The sequence below is a fragment of the Apteryx rowi genome, unplaced genomic scaffold (assembly GCF_003343035.1).
Source record: "Apteryx rowi isolate R43461 unplaced genomic scaffold, aptRow1 scaffold_603, whole genome shotgun sequence".
Lineage (NCBI taxonomy): Eukaryota > Metazoa > Chordata > Aves > Apterygiformes > Apterygidae > Apteryx > Apteryx rowi.
Genome location: NW_020450876.1, coordinates 362,968 through 386,437, shown reverse-complemented (window position 1 = coordinate 386,437; position 23,470 = coordinate 362,968). Strand labels below are relative to the sequence as shown.

General features: G+C 36.3%; 2 protein-coding genes across 9 annotated transcripts in view; one reads left to right on the top strand and one right to left on the bottom strand.

The window, feature by feature from the left end:
• The window catches only part of TTC37 (tetratricopeptide repeat domain 37), a 52,913-nt gene extending 52,723 nt beyond the window's left edge, over positions 1-190 (bottom strand). For all 6 annotated transcript variants that reach the window (XM_026083491.1, XM_026083496.1, XM_026083494.1 and 3 more), the window contains exon 1: positions 170-190. The gene's annotated coding sequence lies outside the window, so the exon portion shown is untranslated. The remainder of the gene's footprint in view (positions 1-169) is intronic.
• ARSK (arylsulfatase family member K) lies at positions 137-21,200 on the top strand. Of its 3 annotated transcripts, XM_026083498.1 has the most exons (11): positions 137-225; positions 3,928-4,057; positions 4,381-4,438; positions 5,121-5,258; positions 6,138-6,297; positions 10,033-10,109; positions 10,263-10,315; positions 14,229-14,400; positions 15,701-15,925; positions 18,926-19,150; positions 19,237-21,200. In XM_026083498.1, exons 2-11 carry the CDS (start codon positions 3,998-4,000, stop codon positions 19,512-19,514), a joined length of 1,446 nt encoding a protein of 481 aa, XP_025939283.1. In that variant the 5' UTR covers positions 137-225; positions 3,928-3,997; the 3' UTR covers positions 19,515-21,200. The 3 variants fall into 3 exon arrangements, with proteins under 3 accessions (XP_025939283.1, XP_025939284.1, XP_025939285.1); XM_026083499.1 differs by lacking the exons at positions 137-225; positions 3,928-4,057; positions 4,381-4,438 and adding an exon at positions 5,793-5,926 and having other exon boundaries at positions 5,200-5,258; positions 10,033-10,315; XM_026083500.1 differs by lacking the exons at positions 137-225; positions 3,928-4,057; positions 4,381-4,438; positions 5,121-5,258 and adding an exon at positions 5,295-5,926 and having other exon boundaries at positions 10,033-10,315.
• Positions 21,201-23,470: the final 2,270 nt, after the last annotated feature.

Here is a 23,470-nt window from a genome sequence, read left to right as displayed (position 1 = left end):
GGCGGCGGGTGGCCGCGGCGGGGCGCCCCCGCCTCGCGGCCTTGCGGCAGCACCGGCCGTTTCCCGTCCTTCGGCGGGGCGGCTCAGCCCGCCGTGGCGCTCGGGGAGAGGAAGGGCCCCCGCCCAGCCGAGGCAGCGGCTCCCTTGGCCGCCTCCCCCCAAAACTCACCTCTCTCCGGACCGCGCTGCGCACGGAAAATTGCCGTCTTGGTCAGATGCGCTAAAGTAATCGCAAACTTCTGCTTAATCGGTTTCCGCAGTCAGCTGCGGTAAAGCTCCTCTCTGTAGCTTGGGTGCAGCTGGAAACGTCGGCAGGAGTGTGCGATAGGGCGGCAATTAATGAACAGACCTGACACGTAAAATTAATGCTTTCTGGGGGTGTGAAAAACAAGAGGAAAGGAAGGGCAGAGATTCTTGTTATTTTTGCCGTTGGAATTCTAAGACCTTTAGGTTTCCACAGCGGTGGGAGGGAGGTTTTTTACAATCACAAATTAAATGACTGAGTTAAACTTTTGGGCATCATCTGCTGAAGTTTTGGGCATTGTGTGTGGTCATCATAGTCAGACTTTTAATGGGTATAACTACTATTACTATAAATTTGTCAGATGGCTTTCTACAACTAAAATTGTACAGGAACCAGTAGGGATGTTTTTATAAATTCTAGTGGCTTTATTACACTCATGAATTTGTTTTAATCCCACAGAGAGGTAAAAAAAAAAAAAAAAAGGAACATCTTTTTCATTCACAAATACATATACTAAATATATTTCTTATGGTTAAAGACAGCACGGCTGGTGATATTTTTGTATTCAAAACTATCGGTCATTTTATATAAAGAAAGTGTATAAACTCAGGGTGTACTTCTACATTTTTCATGGAATTTTTGGTAGTACATTTTATAATTTTTGTTCTTAATTTTGACTAAATCTGAAAAGAGTAAACAAGATTTTTTTTTTTGCCCTTTTATCACTACACAGAAGAGATCTATCCATCCAGAATGCTGCCAGTGTTTTTATCAAGGTTTTACTTTGAGGAAAGCCTTGCTTTTGGGGTCTCATCTGATTCTCACCTTTCTGTTAAATATAAGATCCTTGTTTTCACTTCCAAAGTCTTTTACATCCTATTGCTTCTCATTCACTGTTGAGAAATCATCACTTAGCTCCCAGTCAGCTCAGGATATATCCTTGATTACACACTTCAGAGCACTTTCTTGCCTTTTTGCATGTTGTTTCTCATTCTTGGGAACTATTCTTCCCAAGTATTTGGGAAACACATGTATTATCCTTCTTCAAACCCCTTCTTAAAATACCTGTTTGCCATCATATCAAAGATAAAGCAATAGCTTTCATATTATATCTCCTTATTTCCTTTCATTCCTCTTCACTGTATTCTTTGATTATTATTTTACTGTGAGAGCATAAGCTTTCTTCACATTCCAAAGTAATGTGTGATCTCTTTTTAGATGTTAATTTTTCTTCAAATTTTCAGCTTTTACTAAAATAATTATTTACCAACAATTGCCAAATTCATAATAGTTTCGATTTGGGGAATTTATCAATGGCCAGTTTGTTTCAAGAGGCAGACAAATCTAAGTGAGGCTCCAGAATGTCTTATAAACAGGAAGACTCTCATGACTGTCTTCCAGGCGTTGGTGGTACCCTTGCAAGAATGACTTGATGCAACCAGTTTGTATGTTTACTGCTGCAAATATTCCAGTGTCAATTGTATGTTCACTGCTGTAAATATTCCAGTGTCAAAAAAAAAAAAAAAAGTTTGTCTGTGATGTTCTGTACAAGAACAATTAAGAACAAGGTGCCATTTCTGAAAGCTATCTACTTCACAATAGATATGAATAGATTGCCTAGTGCACAGGAAGAGGAAAAAGTTGAAAAATCACTGTGTTGCAGAAGTTTTTGATGAGATGGATGGTGAAGGCAAAAATAGGTTAAACATTCTGATCACATCTCCAGTAAAGAACAGGCAGAGTTGCGTGAAGTTGAAACTAGCTGATAGTTTTTCTGGAAGAGAAACTTAAGTCCTGCAGGCTGTCAAAAGGTATGGGACTTCATCTGAAAATGTGCCTGCATTATTTGTGGCTAATGCTATGTACAAAAGACTGAGACCTCTGTTTGTCGGGATTGTTCTAAAGTCTGTGCGTTCCACGTACCTTGTACACATGTTCAACCTAGAGCCTCAGAAAGCCTTTGAGGAGCTGGAGCATTTTGTTCCAGCCTTTCTCTCAAATGTTTTTAACTCTGAGAATCAGAAGATAGAAGGCCTCAAAAGTTCAAGGTACCTCTTTTAGTGATACTTGACTGTGTTTGGCTTCCAAAGCAGTGCCTGCTTGCTAGAACGGCCAGTTTTTAGCTGTTAAGTGTCACACCAAGCACTGTGCTTCTTACACAGGTTGTTGGTGGAACCTACTAGCTGTAGGTAGTTCAACTCCGAAATTGCTACTTGAGATTGACTGAGTGATGATGGGCAGCTGTCTGCGTGCTTGTGCTTGCAGTACAGCTCAAGTTCATGGATGAAACATGCTTGCCTATGTTACCTAGAATAATTCTATTAGCTCAGGTACTTCAAACCTGCAAGTCCTACACAGTTCTTAGAGAACGGTTTTCTGGAAATAGCTTTAGTGCTTTCATCTTCTTGGCCTCTGACAAAAACTTACCTCTTTCACTAAAGAGACGTGTCACCTGTCTGTCCAGTATCAAAGAATTAACTGCTGAATTCAGCTGTTCAGACAAATCCTCTTTTTCGGAGAACCGTATGACCGTCTTGCTGATAGGATGAAAAATTGGTCCTGTACTTTCTAGAGAGCACTTTCAGCCCAAACAAAGTTCCTTTTACACTCCATGATAATACAGATTACACATCATGTTCCATGATATTACTGATACTAGATATTACAGATTATATGTTGCTTTATTTCCAGTTTCTCCTACAAAGTGCTTGTTCTGAGATGCCATTTGTTGTAGTGTGCAAAATTAGGTGATCAGCCTTGTATTGTATTCTGATCTGCAGTGAGAGATTGCTGTATATTTGTCCATTGCAACATGATGCTTGGATGTTACCATCAGCTCTACCAATGCCAAATGAAGTGATTTTTCTCTACTGTGTTATGTTCTCCTATAGGATATTCTGTCAGAAAATGAATTGAGAGCATTGTTTTCCTCTACTTACAGTCTCTGCTTTGAACTGTAAAGAATACAGAAGATGACAGTGTGAGGGATGACCGAGTGGCTAGTGAGAAAACTAAGTGGTCACATTATAACATTAAAATATCAAAAATTTAATTTAACAAAATATTTTAAAAAGTCATTGATTTAAAATCATAGCTAAAGAAATGGATAAAATGAAGGGTCAGTAAGTATCACAAGGGAGCCATTGTAGACTGTATGTCAGTGGGAGAATAGCCTCCCTTCAGCTTGCTAATCCCTTTTCCCGGACGTAGTTTGGAATAAGTTCACAGAGGCGTGGTGTGGAATAGAAGGAGAGGGATGAGGAACACAGCTCTGGTGACACACACAAACAGGCATACATACCAGTGCACAAGTCTGCATCAGGATGCTGTATGACTCCTTTTAATTTTTTACCATGTCTATCACTATTTAATGCATTATGATAGGATGCTGAAGGAGAAACAATTCCTGCAAAAATTGGAGCTTAGAATGCATATAGCAGTACAAAGGAAATAATTTTATTATGAAAAAGTACAGTTATCTTTTATAGTTACATTTTTTGGTGAGGAATTAATTTCATACTGAACTAATGAAAGCCTTCTCAATGCTTTCTTTTCCATACTTGAGTGGAATTGCCAGCATTTCAGTAATACAACTGCAGGGTAATGAATGTGAGAATTACTGTAGGCAATAATTTGGGGTAATGCTATTTACATAGTCTTTTTTTTTTTCTGTTTGATTGCAGGATGGACGCTTGACATTTTATCCGGGAAATCAGACTGTGGCCTTGCCTTTCATAAATTTTATGAAGAGATATGGCACCGTCTTTCTCAATGCCTATACTAATTCTCCAATTTGTTGTCCTTCCCGTGCAGGTAGGACCAAACAAAGTATCATATAAAAGAAAATGATAAATTCTTGGGCTTGTCAACCTAAATGTATGCTAATGATGGACATACATCAGTTTTGGGTCTTTTTGTTTTGTTTTTTAGTAAGACCCAAATTTTTCAGTGTATTTCTGAATTTATACAGTCTTCTGATATTTGGGCCCTTTCTATTTTCTGCTTCTCATTCTTCTTCCTTTCAACCTTCTATTTTTCTTTTTCCAAYAACTTCTGAGCTCCCAAATTGCTTTGCAAACTTCTCTGAAGCTTCAGTATTTTTAAAAAATCTTCAGGATTTGTATTGAAATTTTCAGTTTGCCTGCTGCAGTGCTGAAGCTGCATTCAGAACTACTTTCCCTTCCCAGTACAAAGGTAATAAATTTCTTTCCTGCTTTCAGGAAAAAGTATTAAATAATAACAGCTGAATAAATGAGTAGCTTTAAGCAGTACCTTCAAGTGACATTTATTCCAAACACTCTGTTGAATACATAATGTAACTTTCAATAGCTTTAACTGAATACTTCAGTATTTTTCTTTACTTGCTGCAATCAGAGTTAGTGTCCTATGTGCAATTCCACAATTGCAGAATTTGCTGGAAATTTAGTAGGAAGCTATGTTCTTGAATCAAAAGTTACATCTTAAAATGTTTCTAGCCTTTTCAGTTGTTGCAAAGATCCCCCAGAAGTGAAGAAAATGAAATTTCATCTATAGTTGAAGAGGAGATCCCCCCTTTTCTCATGTGTGCACTGGAAGAAGCAACCTGTCCTGACTGCAGCAGAAACATGCTGTCAAATCTAGTGTTGTATTCCAGTTATGCATAACCTAGTACCCCTTTTTGTTTCTCAGGGTCACATTTTAAGCAATTGAGATTATGTGAATGTGCTGGTGGTMCATGTGGTGTTTTCTCATTAATGATTTTTGAGCCTTTAGCCAGTCTCGACTGCTGAGAACAATAATCTCCTGTTAGGTTATTTAACTTCAAAAATTTTTGTGAAAATAGCAGCTGGCGCTCCCAGTGAGGAAGAAAATTCAACAAATCATCAGTTCTGTTTAGTATTTCAGATGGTCCTTCAGCATGACTGTGACCCCCGGTCAGTCATCACAAGTATGGCTCTGAACCAGTGGGGCATCTCTTGTTTACCCAGTAGCTTGGAGACCTGCAAGGAACTGAGGGTCTGTCTATCATGGAGGGGTAAGAGATGATAGTAGAAGAGGAGGTGGTTAAGGAGGACTTGGGACTGATCTGAGGCCTTGTTGTGGACAGTACGCGAGGAGAGTAAGAGTGTTGCCATAGTATGGGATTACACTCTTAGTGCTTACAGGACATTTCCATTGCTCATAGAATAGCCTAGTTTCATTTTTGGATTCCCTTTGACTCTAAATTATCACTGGGAAGAGTAAACCATTCTTGACCAGCTGCAAAGAAACAGTTAGGGGATTTCAGTAAAATAACTTCTCTTATAGTTCCTTTGCAAATCTTATTTCGGTTTCATTTCTTGTTGGCCTCTCCCTTAGTAATTTCCTTTGCTTTAACACTTGGCAGTGAAGTAGATTACATAAAAATAGTAAAACTGAGAGCATATAATATTTAAATAAATAATATACTCTAATTCTTTCCACAAACTTAAATTTCCACATACTTAAATTTAAATTCACAAAAAAATCTAACTAAAGTGAGGGGAGATGATGCTCTGAAGCAAATGTAAATACATGACTGTTTCATCAGGATGTGTACAACTGGCATTTTTTTTCTGCAATCAATAAGCATCCTCATCTAGAGAAAAAGCTTGATTTAATGACTGTACAGCAGCCAGAAAGATGGGATCTTGTTCCATGATTGAGGCTTCTGGGGATTAGTTGGTAAATGTTATTTGTTACTCTTATTGATGATGAAAATAAGATTCAGGAGATTAGAATTTTATATTCTGTGTTCTGTTGGCTCACAGTGTAAACTTTTTACCTTTAAAATAACAAGAAGGTTGCCATTATCAAGTATATTCATCTTATTTCATCTTATTTTTAGATGGAAAGTACCAGTTATGCTACAAAAAAAAATCTTTTCTTTTTCCAGCTATGTGGAGTGGTCTTTTCACTCATTTAACTGAATCTTGGAATAACTTCAAAGGCCTAGATCTAGATTATGTMACGTGGATGGATCTCATGCAGAAGCATGGCTACCACACACAGAAGTATGGGAAATTAGACTATACTTCTGGACATCATTCAGTGAGGTAAGCAGATACATTGTCCTCTTATGGTATGGACAGAAATGAATAAATCATGCAATAGTTTGGCAAGTGGCTTCTGTCTCTGACTGAAATGGTAGTAGCTTTTATTTAAGAGGAATTGTGTTAGGAACCTAGCAAGGCTCTGTCCTGCAACTTTATGCAGAAGCAGGCATATCTCATGCAGATGCACTTTGTCTTTTACCTTTATCTGGAAGATGAAGATCAAAAATGTGGTTTTGCCCAACATGAAAGAAGGTTATATTTTATCATTGGTATTGCTCACAAAGGAAACACAGAAGCTGTTTTTGCCTTTCCTTGAGACTTCTTGGCTTCATTATATTAGTAGTGTAGGAAAAGCAGAACAGAAAAAAATACGTAAAAATATTTGAGTGTTAAATCTACAATCACAAAACATTGGAGATTGTTTTTTTTAAACAAGGCTATATATTTTTATAGACTCACACTGAACATCTAATACTGTAAAGTTTTTTGTTTGTTTGTTTTAGCATAAGACTAGAATGAAAACAATTTATGAAAAATATCTAAACCTTTAGGGACCAACTGCATTATGTTCAAAAAGTAATAAGCGGAATGTGTCTGGATAGTTGGGACAAAATATAGTGTCTTCCTTCTGTGTAGTTGTTTTTTGAGTCCCACAAAGCAATAGATCTGGATGTCAACATCCTCTAGCAATGTACAGGAAAGTTCATATCTATAGTAGAAGTTCTTACAAATTTCATGCAGGCCTAGGTAAGTATTGTGACATCTTTCAAATTCCAGTTATATAATAAAACTAATGGGCTTTTGATACTTTCAAGAGTCAACTTTTTCTGTTAAATGAAAGCTGCAGTTATGATGTAACCATATAATCACATAATGTGATCACATAGTTGTTAGTCTCATGAGGCTGAATTTGTAGATGCTTCAAAGGTAACAGAAAGAGACTGTGAAGTATAGGTCCTTATCCTATAGTAGCCCCTAATGCAAATTTCTGGGTTTTTTTTAACTTGCCTTTCAGTGAGAGTTTGAGATCTGTACTTAATAAGATCAAGCCCTTATTGTTACTTGAATAAATGTGGGTGGAGGTTGAGAATAAACTAAAACAAATACATGGTTAGTCAGCCCTTCTATGCCTACACAAGAGGAATATGAAAATGGGGGTTTACACATTTTTCTTTCATTTAAAAAATAAAAACCTCAAATAAAATTCCTCAGTCAGAGAAAATGTACATCTCATTTCTAGCATGGCATCTGTGCAGACATTAAAAATCCTAAGTAGCTAATTAAGTAATCTATAAATAGTGTGGAAGAGTTATAATGAAGGTTTCTGTTCATTGTTGAAATAATGAGAAGTGTCCTGTTGTTTTAGTTTCTTCTTAAAAAGGAGACTAGCAAAGGGAGATAGAAAAGTTCAGCTAACGTGAGATGGATGCTAGATTGAGTGGAGACCAGCTTGTTCCAAAAAAAGTGATTTGACAGCACACAGTGGGCAGTATCATCTCTTTAGAAACTTAAGTGTATTTTGCTTAAACAACAAAAACCACCGCTCCCCCACCCCACATACTTATCTAATAAAAAAAGAATTGTTAACTTTCCTGCTGCAATATTAAGTTATGAAGTTGTTCAGTTGTATGACATAAATGGATTTTGCTTTTTCCTAAGCTCTTGCAAATAGTGCATTGCAAAGACAAATAAATCCTCTCTTTAGATATGGAAGTTTACATATCTTAAAAATAGAAATACATAATGAAATGTACTAAGTATCCACTTGAATGTGACTTATTTGTAAGATGATTAATCATAGCTGCATGATTAATCAGATTTGAGGAAAATGGCTGCTAGGAAATACTTACAAAGAAATACATATCAATGAATATACGTATATGCATACAAAGAAAGGTCTAGATCTTCAGCCTCCTGACTGTTGAATATGTGAAGCCTCTGCTGCCTATCTGTCAAAAAAACTCCATTTGTCCTTTTGAATGTTAGTGGCTGTCTTCATGTAAGAATTAAAATAGATGTAGGTGTTGACTATCATATAATTATTTTCACTTAGATTAATAATAATAGTAATTCATTAAGCTTTATCTTCATTGTTTAAACGTTGTTATTTTCCCATCCTTTATCTCTTACTGGCTTTATCCATTCTATGCTTGTTATCTTCAGGGTACTGTCTGCTAGCAAAGGAGATATAATCCCCCTTCATTAGAGTTGGGATTCGGTTTTGAAGATTTTAAATAATTACCTGTCGAGTCCTTGCTCTTTCTGTATAAATTCAAAGGTTGAATTTAATATTGCCCCATTTTTTCACCCCCTCCACCAAGCCTTTTGAAGACACATATTAGAGCCTATCTTTTTCTCCTCTGCCTGAGGATAACTTTTCCTCTTAGATGTGTCAAGACATTGTCTTTGTTGCTCCAGAATGGGGGAATTGTCTGAGAGTTTTTTTTGGTTTGCATTTTTCTTTTTTTAGCTTTGTCCTAACCTCAGTCTGAGTGGATAATCAGACTGATCTGTGGCCTAAATGTATTTTTCTGTATAAATCAACATTCAGATGCAATTTAACATATACACACACAAACCTTTACCATCATCTAATTTTTATATTTATCAAATATATATTTATCAAATATATATATATATTTTTTCTGTAGGTGGTCTAGCTAATTAAATTTATTCTGAGTAATTTGGTTAAGCCTGTTTATCTTGAAAACATGTGTAAATCTAAACGAGGCATTCAAACAATAAAATATTTTTTGTTGTTACAGATAATCTTAGTAGTTTTTCTGGAAATTAAAAATATACTGGTAAAATTCCTGTGAGGATGAAAGCAGTTTGATGTTTTTTAATATTGATAATGACATGTTTTAATGAAAGTACCTGATCAACTCTTGAGCAATTTCATATTTTCTTTTATTGTTTCTATAGTGATATTAAAATTGCCATGAACAAAGTGAGGATTAGTAGAGATTTTAAATGGAATGTTTCTTTCCAACCTTTGTTTATGACAGTTTTGGTGTCATTCACTCTGGCAGAGAAATAAAGACATATGCAGCTCAGATTTCTGAGTGTTTCAGAGAGGCAACAGTTGTAATGATAATAGAAAATCTATTCCAAACATATTTTATTATTAAAATGGTGTCTTTTTTTCCCCCTTCCTTTCTTCCTAAAGCCTTTTTTCCTCTGTTATTCCCTATTCTTGACAGTATTTATTGACTACATCAAAAGGAATTGTACAGAACAAATCACTCTTACAGATTTTTGTCCTAAGTAATAGTGTTTAAAAAAGCTATAAAAGTACAGTCCAAAAAACAAATGTTGCTTCTAACGGCAGCTACTCCAGGCAAGTTACTTCCCAAAGGACTTTTTCAAATAACAAAAATCCAAGGCCCCGTTTACCAGATAAATGGCATATGAATCAATGGCAAAATATGAAGCACGGTCAACAAGCTGCAGGTGCTATTTCTGAATGTTACCTTGCAGAGGTGGGAAGATGAACCACTCTGACATGAAGTTATCATTAAAAAGAAAGAAGATTCAGAAGCAGAAAAATATGACTAAAGCTATAAATATACAATAATTATTGGTTAACGTAGTAACAATTTCCTTTATATAGAAGTTACAAATAGAATGCAGCTACAAATGTAGGACAAGTTCACCTGGAATTCTTAACTCTTTTTACTTGGAGGAAAAGAGAACACTTTTCACTGAATGTGTATCTTGCATATTTGTTTTTAGTAACCGTGTGGAAGCCTGGACCAGGGATGTTGACTTCCTGCTCCGACAAGAAGGGAGACCCACGGTCAAGCTTACTGGTAATAAGACACATATGAGAGTGATGGAAGCAGATTGGCAGAACACTGATAAAGCAGTAAATTGGATAAGGGAAGAAGCCATTAACTTTACTCAACCATTTGTTCTTTACTTGGGATTAAATTTACCACATCCATATCCATCACCCTCTACAGGAGAAAATTTTGGATCCTCTACCTTTTTAACATCTCCCTATTGGCTTGAAAAGGTATGTGAAGATGGAATTTAAGTATAAATTCATTTGTAACTGTATTATGAAAGGTATTTTATTCCTCACAGGATAACAGTTTTTCAGGTCAGACCTAATTTTCATATTTAAGTTCACTGTAAGAAATATTTGGATGAGATATTAGATTTCCAGTTTAAGACAGAACAAATAGAAGTGAAGAATTTCTGCTGGTTATGGGAAAGGAAAAGGTCTGTTGGCAGTAGTCACTGATTCAGTAAAGAAATTTTTGGTTCAGTGGCTAGAAATATATATTAAACTATGAAATAGTTGCTATACTCAAATAATGGTCTCAAGTTCATTGTTTATAACATATTCCATATGCTGCTTGTTATAAATGATGTTATATGAAATCAGACTGCCTGATTTTTTTATAATGAGAGATTGACTTTGCTTAGACTATTAAGCTAGAACTTGAAGCAGTAATGCACAGTTTAAGTCTGTCTTTTCTGTTAACTGCTCTCCTTATTAGTCTGCTCTTTAATTTTTTTAGAATGCAGAAAAGTCCCATTATTTCCATATGTGCAAAGTCAACAGATACCATTCCATCCCAAAGGAGAAGTAAACATTTTTAATCTGTCTCTTGTGTGGTCGCCAGGTGCCCTCATCTGTCACAAAACTATAAATAGATTACTACAGCTTTCACTATATAAAAGGCATTAAGATTTTCTGTAGCTGAAGAACTGAAAATTAGGTTTGAAAAGACTTTACACTTACTTCAAAAAAGCATATGCAGTTTATATAACTTTTTTTGACTTTTCTACTTGGGGAACTGCAAAATCTATTTATCTAAGTGCAACAAAACTACAGAGATTTAGAAAAAAAGGATATACAAGTTCAGGTTGAAAGRTGTGGGTTCTTTTATTCTAGCAATGGTCAGAAGTTTGCAGGGGGAGAGAGAGCAGGAAAGAATCATCTCTTTTGCAAAAAGCAAGATCCAGGTTGGATATTAAGGAAACCTTCCTAGGTGCTAACTGCTAGGACAGAGAGAGGTTTTTCAGAAAGTGGTAGTACCTTATTTCAGTGGGTTTTAGAACAGATTAGCTATAACCTCTCTGACAAGTGTTTGTTAAACGTAATCCAGGTCAGGTACTTGAACTTCCTCATTTCTTGATGTCCTTTCCACCACTATGTATACATATTTAGTTACATGAACCACATATTATCATTTACTGACCATTTGCTGATTCTACTGGAATGTATCTGTTTTGGAAGAAGCAATCTTTGAAAATAACAAAGATCAATCTCATGGAGAAATTTGAGTGCAAGGATGAAGAACTTGAATTAAATTATATGTTTACTGGGGACCTAATAAAGAGTGGAGTATCAACATGGTATGTTTATGAAACCCTGTGTTGCTAAGCAGATGGTCTGCTGCATTTTGCACCAGCTGGCACCTTTTCGTGGCATGTGGCTTTCTTCCTAGATATGAGTTACAACAAGCGAGCATAGAGATTTCAGGAATCCTTAAAACTAGATCCTAGTCYGATAGAAAAGGGTTCAGTCTTCTGACCAGTCATGGATGGAGGTGAACACTTCTTGCTGCCATTACAACTTGAGCAGCTAATAAATACCATTTGAGGAATCTAAAATGCAACTTAATGTGTCTAAGGACCTTCAATGATGGGAGGATGCCTGAAGCAGTTGTCTGCTACCGTTTAATCTTGCTTGATTTCTTCTTGTAGCCAATTTCCTGTAGACTCTAAGGAAACTTTGGATTTGGTATGTCTGGTTTGAGTATTACAAAGTTGGGTTTTATCACTGTGTTGTGGGCACTTCAACTCTTGCGGTCTTGCCAGCTGTTTAGATGACTTCATGTGCCTGTTGGGTAACTCAAGAGAAGAGATTGACTGTTGTAGGAGGTAGGGCTTTGTAGGTATTGGAATATATGGCCCAGTGCAGTCAAAGGTATCATATGCTGCAAGGATGTACACACTATGCATGTGACTGTCCAGACAGCTCTTAATTATCCATACCAGAGACACAGAGATTGGACCTGCCTTTGGGCAAATCCTAGTTCAGTTCAGCAAGGGCTGGTACTTCAAGTGCTACACCAGTAAATGAGGATGTAATGCTTTTAGGGTCCACTTGGATCTGATTATTTTTGTGCTGCACAGAGTCATGTGGACATTAAGTGCCCTAGTTATTTTATTAGGGAGAAGTGCTGCGAATGTGCAAGGGCCAACCTAAGCGTGGAGCTATGCCTGCGGCCCTGGGTGTGCGCTGCCCAGACACCTGAGCTGCTGGATGTGAAATCAGCCTTGGTGCAGGAGTGCAAGTGCTGAGTCACAGCTGAGGTTTCCTGCAGGACTCGGGACCAAACTGATGGTGTGAAGTGGGAATCTTTATCTGAGCTCTAAGCATATTATTCTGTATCTTCTGCTACATGGGGTATGCTAGCATCACGTTTCTCAGGGATAAAGGAGAATTGAGTATATATCTCTGAATAGGAAGTAGTGCTGTCTTTACCATGTCTGGGTTAAAACCTGTCATGTATGGATCTGGAACTGTGGCATGTGATAGGTAGGAAAGTTAGAAGGAAGACTTTGGTCACCAGCTACAGGACCAGCTGGAGCCTGGAGAGCTCTTTCTGCTTCCGAATTCTCACTTCTCAAAGCACAGCTTTCCCACGGGCATGAAGCAAATCAAGTGGGAGCTCCATGCAATCCCTTCCTCTTTTGTATTAGATTTACACGTTCAGTCAGCATACCTCTCACTGCAACATGAGTAATTTTAGCAACTAATATCATTAGAGCCTGTGAAATATCCTTCCTGTAATATTTTCATTAAAACACATAAAAAATTGTTAGTGTAGCTTTTTTGGATTATATTGCACACTGCTGTAAATACTCTTTTGTACATGTCTTGACACTTTTGAGTTTCTCAGTACTTTAAAGGGCAAATATCTACTGTCTCTGATTTGCTTATTTATCAGAGCTTGCTTCTGCATCACCATAATCTTGGCTTCAGCTCTGATTATTAGAGAAGATTTTTTAGAGATAAATGAGAGCAACAGGTGTGCTTTTATTATTTAATAAAGTTATTTTTTCCATATTAAGATTATATGCTTTTCTGTTTTCTAGTAATCTGTACTTTAAACTGCAGGTTAGAAGCAATTAGCTCTGTTAAATGTAGCACTTTATTTTATATACTTAAGAGAATGCTTTCAAGTGTGACTGCCTAGGCAAAATACATGCATTATAGTTTGAAACACTAAAGCTGGTACTTAAGCACACAAACTGTGTAAATGCCAGTTTGAATATACAAATCTAGCATTACATGTAATTRATTGGCTCCTATTTTTTAGTTTCAAACTGATTTTACACCTCTCCTTTATAACTAAATAGCTTGACATCTTTAGAAACAAATAGAAATGTATTGGAAAATTGGACTACCCTAGTGAATTCTTTTTATCAAGATACCAAGACTTGTCACCCACTCTTCTGGAGACCTTCCCAGTAAATTTCCGTGTTGCTCTATAGGCTCATATAACACCGAGTCTTTTTGATACATATGGTTCATAGTTATCCTTTTATGAGGCACTATGCCAATACTTCTGTAATTACTCTGGAGTACAGTTCTAGAAAATTGTTCTGCAGTATCTCTCTCTCTTAAAAAAGACATCAGCTGGCAAAGCACATACTTCTGGCTCCTAGCCTTAGTTTCTAGCTGATTTTTACAGCCCTCTTGTCTAACTAAATGACTCGATACCTGTGAAAACAGAGGGAAAGTATGGAGGAGGTAGCAGTACCATGCAACAGATAAGCAGCTGGTGTTTCCTGGACCAGAACTTGAGTACTGTTAATTTATACTTTAAAGATTTTAATTAAATGTGTTTGTAAAAAGAAATGTTTAATTCACTTCCTAAAGTAATTTAATTTTCACTTATTTTTAGGTAACATATGAAGCTATTAAAATTCCCAAGTGGTCTTCTCTTTCAGAGATGCATCCAGTAGACTACTATTCATCTTACACCAAGAATTGCACAGGAGAGTTTACAAAGCAAGAAGTGAGGAATATTAGAGCATTTTATTATGCTATGTGTGCAGAGGCAGATGCCATGCTTGGTAGGTAGTTTCATAATACAGTGGGTTTTTTGTTTTGTTTTAAGAAAATGCTGATACGGCGGGTCTTTTGAAAATAACAATTCAGATCTGGGAGTAAGTCACTCTAGATATTGCTTAATCAATCTATATGACAAATAACTGGATAGCTTTTAAGGCTATGTGAATTCAGGGCAGGCTGAAAAGTACTAACAAGAAAAAAAAATGGAAAGAAACATAAATTTGGGGGCCCAAGCAGTTTCCTTGGAGACAGATGTCATATGCAGAGATTGATCATGGAATGGATGACTACTACTCACGGATTAAACAATAAAGCGTGCTTTGGAAGCCTTCCATATGAGGGTATACCAGCATATTAGTGCAAATTAAAAAGAAAAAAAAATTAATTAAGCATTCAGAATTCTTCCTGGTTTGTTGTAAGATCTACATACATAAAAATTATAATGCAAGTTGGTCTTAATTCATAGTATTTTATTTCTTAGTTTGAGAAGCGACAGTAAAAGAACAAGAATTTATTTGCATTCTAATATGAAATTCATGAATAAATAAGCTAATCTTTTAGCAATGTTAGAATGATTAACTAATTTTTTTAAAAGACGCACAGGATTAATCTTTTGCATTTATGAAAGAAAAGAGATCTACAGGGGCCTGACAGTCTTGAGGGAATGAAGATGTTGCAGAGTAACCCTGTACTAGGATTTAATTCAGCAATGTATTTTAAGTTGGCAACTAGTCTCTTTAAACAAGAATCATCTCAGTGAATTAACATTAAAGATGTGTAAGTGTTTTGCTTAATTACTGATTTCATTGATCCTGGCCCTGTCTACCTTGCACAAGCGTAAGGGCTCCTGTGGGGAATTAGGCACAGGAAATAGAGACATCCCACTGATTAGGTACAAGGACCATCAGGAGTGTGTCACACTAAATCTAGTATCCTGACTTCTGCTGCCCTGTTTTACTTCATTTGCTTTAGCTATCTCTTATTAGTTACGATGGAAATTATCCAAAGGTTCTGGTAGCAAAAACGCATCTCATCCTCTAGTACATCCTCGCCCTTTGAAACTTTTACAGCTGTTGTTCCAACTCCCTCCACGGTTCACTGGGAGGCAGAGCCCTGCAACCTCATTTACTACTATATGTTGTTCTGGACTGGAGTCTTTGGGCTCTGCCTTCTATGGCAGAGAGAGGAGTTTCAAGGCCTTTGAACAAGATACTCCAGAGTTTGCAGGCTCCTCTGCAGGTATACAGAAGTTTAAAGGAATATTTTTGAACATATTTTTTCAATATCTTTTTCTTGTTGTAGGTGAGATTATTTCAGCTCTGAGAGATACCGGGCTTCTTAAAAGAACAATCATCATATTCACTGCAGATCATGGAGAACTTGCTATGGAACACCGGCAGTTCTATAAAATGAGCATGTATGAAGGAAGTTCCCATGTTCCTCTTTTAGTTATGGGGCCAGGCATCAAACAGCAGCAGCAAATATCAAATTTAGTATCTCTTGTGGATATTTATCCTACTATGCTTGGTGAGTCACGTCATTTCAAATGGAATTAATTTTTTTTCAGTTACTAATTATTATTATGCATCTGTATTACAGTCAGAATTAGGTCTCCACTTTCTGAAGCAAGTTAGAAGTACTAACACTATTGGAAATAACACTTTATCTGAGGAACGTGCATTCAGATTAATATAAAATGCAAAAAGTGGATATAAGAATTAAATAAAGGAGCTGAAGATGTTCCTTATCACTGTTACTGTCATCAACACAATTACAGAGACTGACTAGATATAGAATTATTTGTTAAAAATCTTTCTTGTATTTATAAGATAAAAAACAATCAGACATATTTTAAAAATCAGTAATCCTTACTAGCCTATATACCTAACAATTTACTATAGAAAATACATTGAAAGTGCATCCAGAGATGGGATTAAAGCTCCAAAGATGTTAACTTTATTAGCTTATCAAAGGAATTTCCTTTTTAAAGGGTCATGTGGAAGAAACATAAAGACCTTCCTATAGGAAATGTACAATTGACCTGGGCAAGCATAGTAAGATATAAGAATGGATGCATATCTGTTATGGGACAGAGAATCAAATAAAAATGACTGACATCAAATTACATATAGACAGATGGAAATTACTTTTTAAGAGTGAATTTTTGAACGTCTCATAAATCATGTAAGACTGATCCAGTTGGAAGTAAATATTAGGTGAAATTGCCATTTTAGGCTTTATTTGGGATCTTTTAGGCTACTGATCAGAAAAAAACTTTCTTTTTAAAGCAGTCTTCAAAGCTCTTTATTTAAGAAGTGTCAGGTGCGCACTGCAATTGCCTGAGGGAATCTGGTGCAGTAGGTTAAAATGTACTTCTGTAAGTAAAAGCCAGTGAAGAATCCTTTTGCATCCTCTTTTAAGCTGTTTCCTATAGGTAAATAAATTTATCTGCCTGCCTCTCCTCAAAGTTTTCAAACCAGTTGGCCAGTTGAAAATAACATACACCTGAGTGGCTTGCTTTTTCTGTTCCAAATTCTGAGATGGAACCTGTATATAAAGGAATGTGCCCCAGATATGGTCCTTATATAAGCTGTTGGTATCACACTTAAAGAGTTAAAATCACTTTCTTCTTATTTGTGCCTTTTTGCCAAATACCATATTTGATGAAGTGATTTGCCGTCCTTCCTTTTTGTTTATTTCTCTTTTTTGTTCTCCCAGAACTCTAAATTCTTTCCTTCTGTTCTATCTTCCTGTAATCTGAATGTCAAAAAAAGGCACATAAAGCAAGGTAAACAAGAAAACATGAAGAACCATCTTTGTCAAACATTAACCCTTCAAGCAGTATGATAATGCTTACTAGTGAGGAAACAGACTGCAAGTTTTGGTTTATGATAAATGTAATCCCTTGCTTTGCATTGTCTCAAGGCAACACTCTCTCCTAAGATGCTGTCCAAGGGCTTTGCTGAACACTCCCTCCCTTACTGATCTTGAGGTTAGCTGCACCCCATACAAAGTCTAGTACAGATGTTCGTGATCCCAGCAGAATCTGTGTGATATAGATAATTCATCCGGGAGTGCTTCAGCTCTTCCATTTTTTAGCAGGTCATAGCATAACCTTTCCTCCAGATAGCCCTGGCTTTGTTGGTCTTTATGGAAGTACATTTGGAGCTCCACTGGAAAAGCTGGAGCTATTGAAGATACCAGCCTGGAAAATTATTCGCATTTGGAAAATGCGGTGACTGCAATTGATACCATTACTGGTGTAGGATTCCAGAAGAGGAAGACATATATCCCTTTTGCATTTGTTCAAAATTAGTATCTATTTGTTCAAGCTTTTAGCCAACGCACTGGAAGCTGCTGGGTTTATATGTTACAGGTCCTCCTACTGCTAACTCAAGTGCAGCCTTAAAGTCTTTTTATTTACTAGAGCAAGAGCTACAGATTAATGACAGCTGTATATACTGTAGAAACAAAACAGAGGAGAAGGAGGAAGATATGTGCTGCTAAAGGGAAAAAGTCAGCTATGGGCAATCTATATGCACTGGATATCATTGTAAGAAATAAGTAACCACTCTTCATAGAACAGGAGATAAAATACTCCCACAGTCCTCTGTGAAGTGGAAAATTTTGAATGACTAAATGCTATGTTCAGAAAGGTGATTCAAAATAGCAGTACTTTCATACTCCATTTTTAGGAAGCACCAAAGTGTATGTAACATGGGTGGGATTCTCAACTATGCTTTCCAGAATATCTCTGAGGGATCTTTGCAAACCTCTGATATTGACCTGATCTTTGGAAGCTAGAGACACTTGCCCTCTAAGTTGATACAGGGGGCCTATCCATGTTAGAGCATCTTCCAAAGGCCATCTAGTAGGCTGTAGTGTCATCCAGAGTGTTTTCCATATATGCACTGTATTGGTATCACCTATGATATCATCTTTATCTCCAGCCCTACCAGAGAAGCAAGTGGCCCTGTTCCTCATGTTTCCCTACCTGAAAGATGGTGATAACTATAATGACCACTTTTTGTAAAGTCTTTTGTTATTCACTAATGAAGAATGCTCGACAGGAGCTTAGCACACTTACTATCAAAGTAACAGTTATGCCAGGTAGATTCCATATCCATGTTGGATATGGAGCTTTTAGGGTCCTTTRTGTCAATCTATTTATCCTACCTGAGGAAGTCAGAGCAGAAAGGAAGGGTATCAACCCATGAATAAAAAGATAAAGAAGTACCATCCATCACTGGTGGTTTTAACATCAGTTTTAACAAACATCTGTAAGGATTGACATAGTTGATACTGTCTTTGGTCAAAATGGTGGGCAGGTGACCTCTTAAATTTCATTAAGGACTTTTTATTATTATTTACAGATCTTTGGGTTCCTGTATTACAGAGGGAGAACAATTAGAAAAGCGTGTTTTATTTCTGCAGCAGAATTGCTGTTCAAACACCTGTAATCTTACATTAGTCTCTTTTAATCAAAGTAAATGTACTAGCATTTTGACTATGTTTATCTTTGCTTAGATATAGCAAGAATTCCTGCCCCGCAGAACCTCAGTGGATATTCTCTTATGCCACTGTTACTTGAAATGGCAGAAGATGAAGTGTCGTCTAGAAGGCCTCGGCCCCTATGGGTATTAAGCGAGTTCCACGGCTGCAACGTGAATTCTTCCACATACATGCTCCGAACTGACAAATGGAAGTATATCACATACTCGGATGGCCATTCAGTACTTCCACAACTTTTTGGTGTGTTATAACTCGTTACATACTAATTGACTGATTGATTTGCCTAAACATAAATTGGCTCTTAACTGACTTTTTGTTTGTTCCAGACCTTTCTGCTGATCCAGATGAGCTAAAAAACGTTGCCATGAAATTCCCAGTAGTTGCACATTCCTTGGACAAAATACTTCACTCTATAGTAAACTATCCAAAGGTTTCTTCTTCTGTTCAGGAGTATAATAAGAGACAATTTATCAGCTGGAAACAAAGTCTGGGTCAGAATTACTCAAATGTTATTGCCAACCTCAGGTGGCATCAAGACTGGTTAAAGGAACCTAAAAAATATGAGGATGCAATTGACAAGTGGCTCAGTCAAAGGCAACACTAATAAATAAATAGGCTATTGTCTCTATGCAAAACAACCCAGATTTAATATAATGGAAGATATGAAAACATTATGTATTTGCAATAGTAATGCTGTATTTCAAGTATTAAAATTACAGTGTTATATAAGCCATTTAAGGAAAAATGCTCCCCAAATTATATCTTTGTGTTAGAAAGCCAAAAGCATTCTATATAACTAGCCAGCTCACCAAATCTAGATTGTACCAGATGTTGTTATTCTGTAACATTTAAGTATATACAGGAAAGATGGTGGATAAGTATTAATTACATGTATGGAGTATTACAGCTTATTGCAAAAATGCACAAAGTATTATGCATTAAAACCCAGTAGGAATTTGCATTTCTAAAGACAGGCTAAAGGAAGGATTACAAAATTTAGTGTAGCGGGATAAGTATTATAATGAAATGTGCAGGAGCTAACTTTGGATCAAGACAGATTTTAAGTCCATAATGAGTACCCATTCCTCCACCTTAGAGAGGCTGTAGAAGTTAAAATTTAATCAAAAAGATAACAGCTAGTATTGGTCTGAACATAAATCCAGTTTAGTCAAGCATTTATCATGTCAGCATTCCCTTTTCATACATCAGTGATTTTCTATCCTTTCAAGATGTGCCTTCCAATCTCTGGCTTTTGGATCTGGTACTTACAACTCCTTGCTGTTCAGAATTTCCTAATATGCGTTGTTGACTATTCAGTGAACATGTTTAAAAGTGAAGAGGAAATTGGTGTTACACACTACTGGAAATTTAAAAAAATAATAATCTAACCAAACTTGCGACTAGAACTGTTCTCTGAGTAGTGCTAGTGTGTTTTGCATAGCATAAGACAAAAACGGATTGAATAAATCCCCATTCTGCTGTTTAGATTCTGCAAGTAAATGTTATGAATAAGTGCAGAAATGGAACCTGAAATATGTAGAGGGGATACAATTGAAGCTTGAAGAAAAAATCATCATAAAAAATACTGTTTTTCATTTTTTCAGGGATGTGACAAAAACAAAGCAGTTTTTGAAAAGGTAAGATTTAGCTAATAACTCTAACTTTTGTTTAATGAATACATACTTGTAGCAGCACTTGCATTTGCTTATTCTTGAATACAGCTGTTGCTGCTATAGTAACAACTCAGAATGACTTTACACTTCATACCTAAATGCTATCTGGAATCCATAATGAAATACTCAGCAGTAACAGTAAGCTAGTAAAAATAAATATGAAAAATGCATGTATTTTGTAATGGCTAAGCACTGTACATGCATTTTGTCAACTACTTGCTACACCATAATTAGGTACATATTTATGCATATTTTAGCTATGTTATATTTTTGCAGTCATAGAACATGAAAGCTAATCTTGCACTACTAACAGCTGTGTTAGCATTTTCTCCTTTTTTTGAGCAAAGAACAAATTAGTAGTGCAAATAAACCTTTAGGCCCTGTAGTACATCATTATAATTCTTGCTAAAAATGAGTTCAGATGGAGTCATTTCAGCATAAACCACATTTTAGCAATGTAATGTAAACTAGCTGTGTAAACTGAAAAAAGAAATATACCCATATGAATGCTCAGGCAGCAAGAAAAGGAATAAATTAAGTGATCACTCTCTGAAGTTCTGGACAGAATGCAATATATTGTTCAAAATACAGCAAAATAAAATTATTGTAAGCCTTTAGTGTGCGTGCACCTTTTTTTAATGACTGAATGTTTAAAGAAATTGCCAGGAAAAATTGTACTGTCAGTTCTGTGGCCATGGCGTTATCTTTCTCTAAAGACCTGAGCCTTTAAAATGCACTTTTCAATAAACATTAAGCTCACAAAACAGCAGTTTGTGATACTCTGAAGTGGCTGCAGAAATAAAAAAAAAAAAAGCAAAAAAAAAGCGCACCTTCCTACCTCAATTCCTTGCGACAACTTCCTGTGTCACAGGCTGCCCCATAAACTCAAGTTAATAGTGGTAGGTTTCCAGGTAATTAAGAAAATGCCAGTAATGTGCTGGCTAGGACAGCAAAACTAGAATTTAAGGAGGTCAGCTCCTTAAGTGAGGTGGTTCGGAGGAATGTGAGCTAACTAGCAGAAGACTCTGATCGGATCCTAAGTCAGTATATATTTAGTCTGGTACTTCTCTTGTAACTGGTGTTCTTAAAATGTTTAAAACCAAAACATTGATCTGTTTGTTAAAAACAAAACTTCGTCTACCATAAATTGAGTATGTATTATTTCTTTGTACATGAATCTTTGTTCTGAAGGATTGAAAAAAGAGAAGGCAAAGGCACCTTAATATAATACTGCATCAGTTTGCAACAGATAAGCAGCCTACCTCTATTGGTACAGAACTAAACTAGTTTAAGTTCAAAACAGATATATTTAACAATGTGGCAAGGGCAGGTGAGGTACCAGTGTACTGAAGGATAGAAATGGGAATTATTTTTGTAAATACAAGGTCCTAGAGGACACTGCAGTGATAARAAACTGCCAATGTGAACATGCAAACCAATCACATCAAAATAATCATCAGCCTTCTTTGTCAGGATAACCAATCAGTAGAAAAGAAGCAATAGATATATCTAGACTTTGAATGCAGCTTTAGACAAACACTTACCTGATCTTATTTTAAACAAGCTGCAGAAACAGAGTCTAGATAAAAGTATTATAAGGTAGGTGCACAACTGGCTACAAGCAAATTCAGTAGCAGATATTCAAAAAGTGGGAAGGTGACTCAAATAGGCCCTGCCGAAATTTGATCTAGCACTGTTCAATGTTTTTTATGAGCAGTTTGAATGCAGGAATATACATCATGCTTATTAAATATGTGAAATGCACCCTGGGAGAGCTATAAGCAGTTCCGAAAATATGCTAAAACTCAAAATAGTCTTAATTAGCTGGCAAGATGATCTGAAATCAATGAGATAAAATTCAAGTGTATTTGTTAAGGATCACAATAAAAAGGAAGGGGAAAACATAAAATGGTGAACAACTGTCTAAGCTGCAGTGTTGCAGAAAAAAAAGAGTCTGGAGATTTTAGTGAGCCAGAAGCTGAGCATGAATCAATAGTATGATGTGGTGACAAAAGAAACAAGTGTCATTCTAGGATGATCTGCAGGAGTGTTATATGTAAGACACAAGAGGTAATTATTTCATTCTACTTAACACTAGTGAATCCTTCGGGTATTATCTCCAGTTCTTGACTTTGTATTTTAAGATGGATGTAAACAGCCAAGAAGAAAATAATAAAAATAAGGGACTTGTGAATCATACTAGGTTTGTTTCACCCATCAGACAGAGAAACCTTGATAAATCCTCAAATGTGAATAAGGCTTATATAAGAAGATGGCAAATCCCTGTCACCGAGAGTGGAAAAAGAAACGTCTTCATTTTTTCAGGCAGGGCTGTTTTGCTGAACTATCTGGAATTTTTTTTAACTATAAGGATAGTTAAACATTAAAACAGACTACCTAGGGTAGCTATGGAAACTCTATCCCTGGAATTTATTCAAAATAATTTGAAAAAATACTTGTAAAGAATAGCCAAGGTATGTACGATTCTGCACTAGATCAGTGAGCTGGACCAAATGCCTCCCTGATGTCTTTTACAGCCCTTCTTTTCTGAATCCTGGGTGGTGATAAGGCTTAACCATTATTTCTTTCACTGAACAAAGTTCAGTTCTACTTACAAAGCACACTTTAAGTGTAACCTACCATTAAAACCCTTTCAGAGCACCAGTGAGAGTAGATGTGAATTATTATAATGAGGTTCTGTAAAAATATCTGTAACACAAGCCTACTGTTTTGAAAATGATGTCTCTTTTCCAGGTAAAGCCTGGTTAAGCCTAACTGTCTAGGAGGAAGCTTGTACAGTTTGAGATGCTACAGATACCTATTGGATAGACTCTGATAAACTTGACAAGTAACTAAGGCACAACATGAGCGCATAATAAGAAACAGT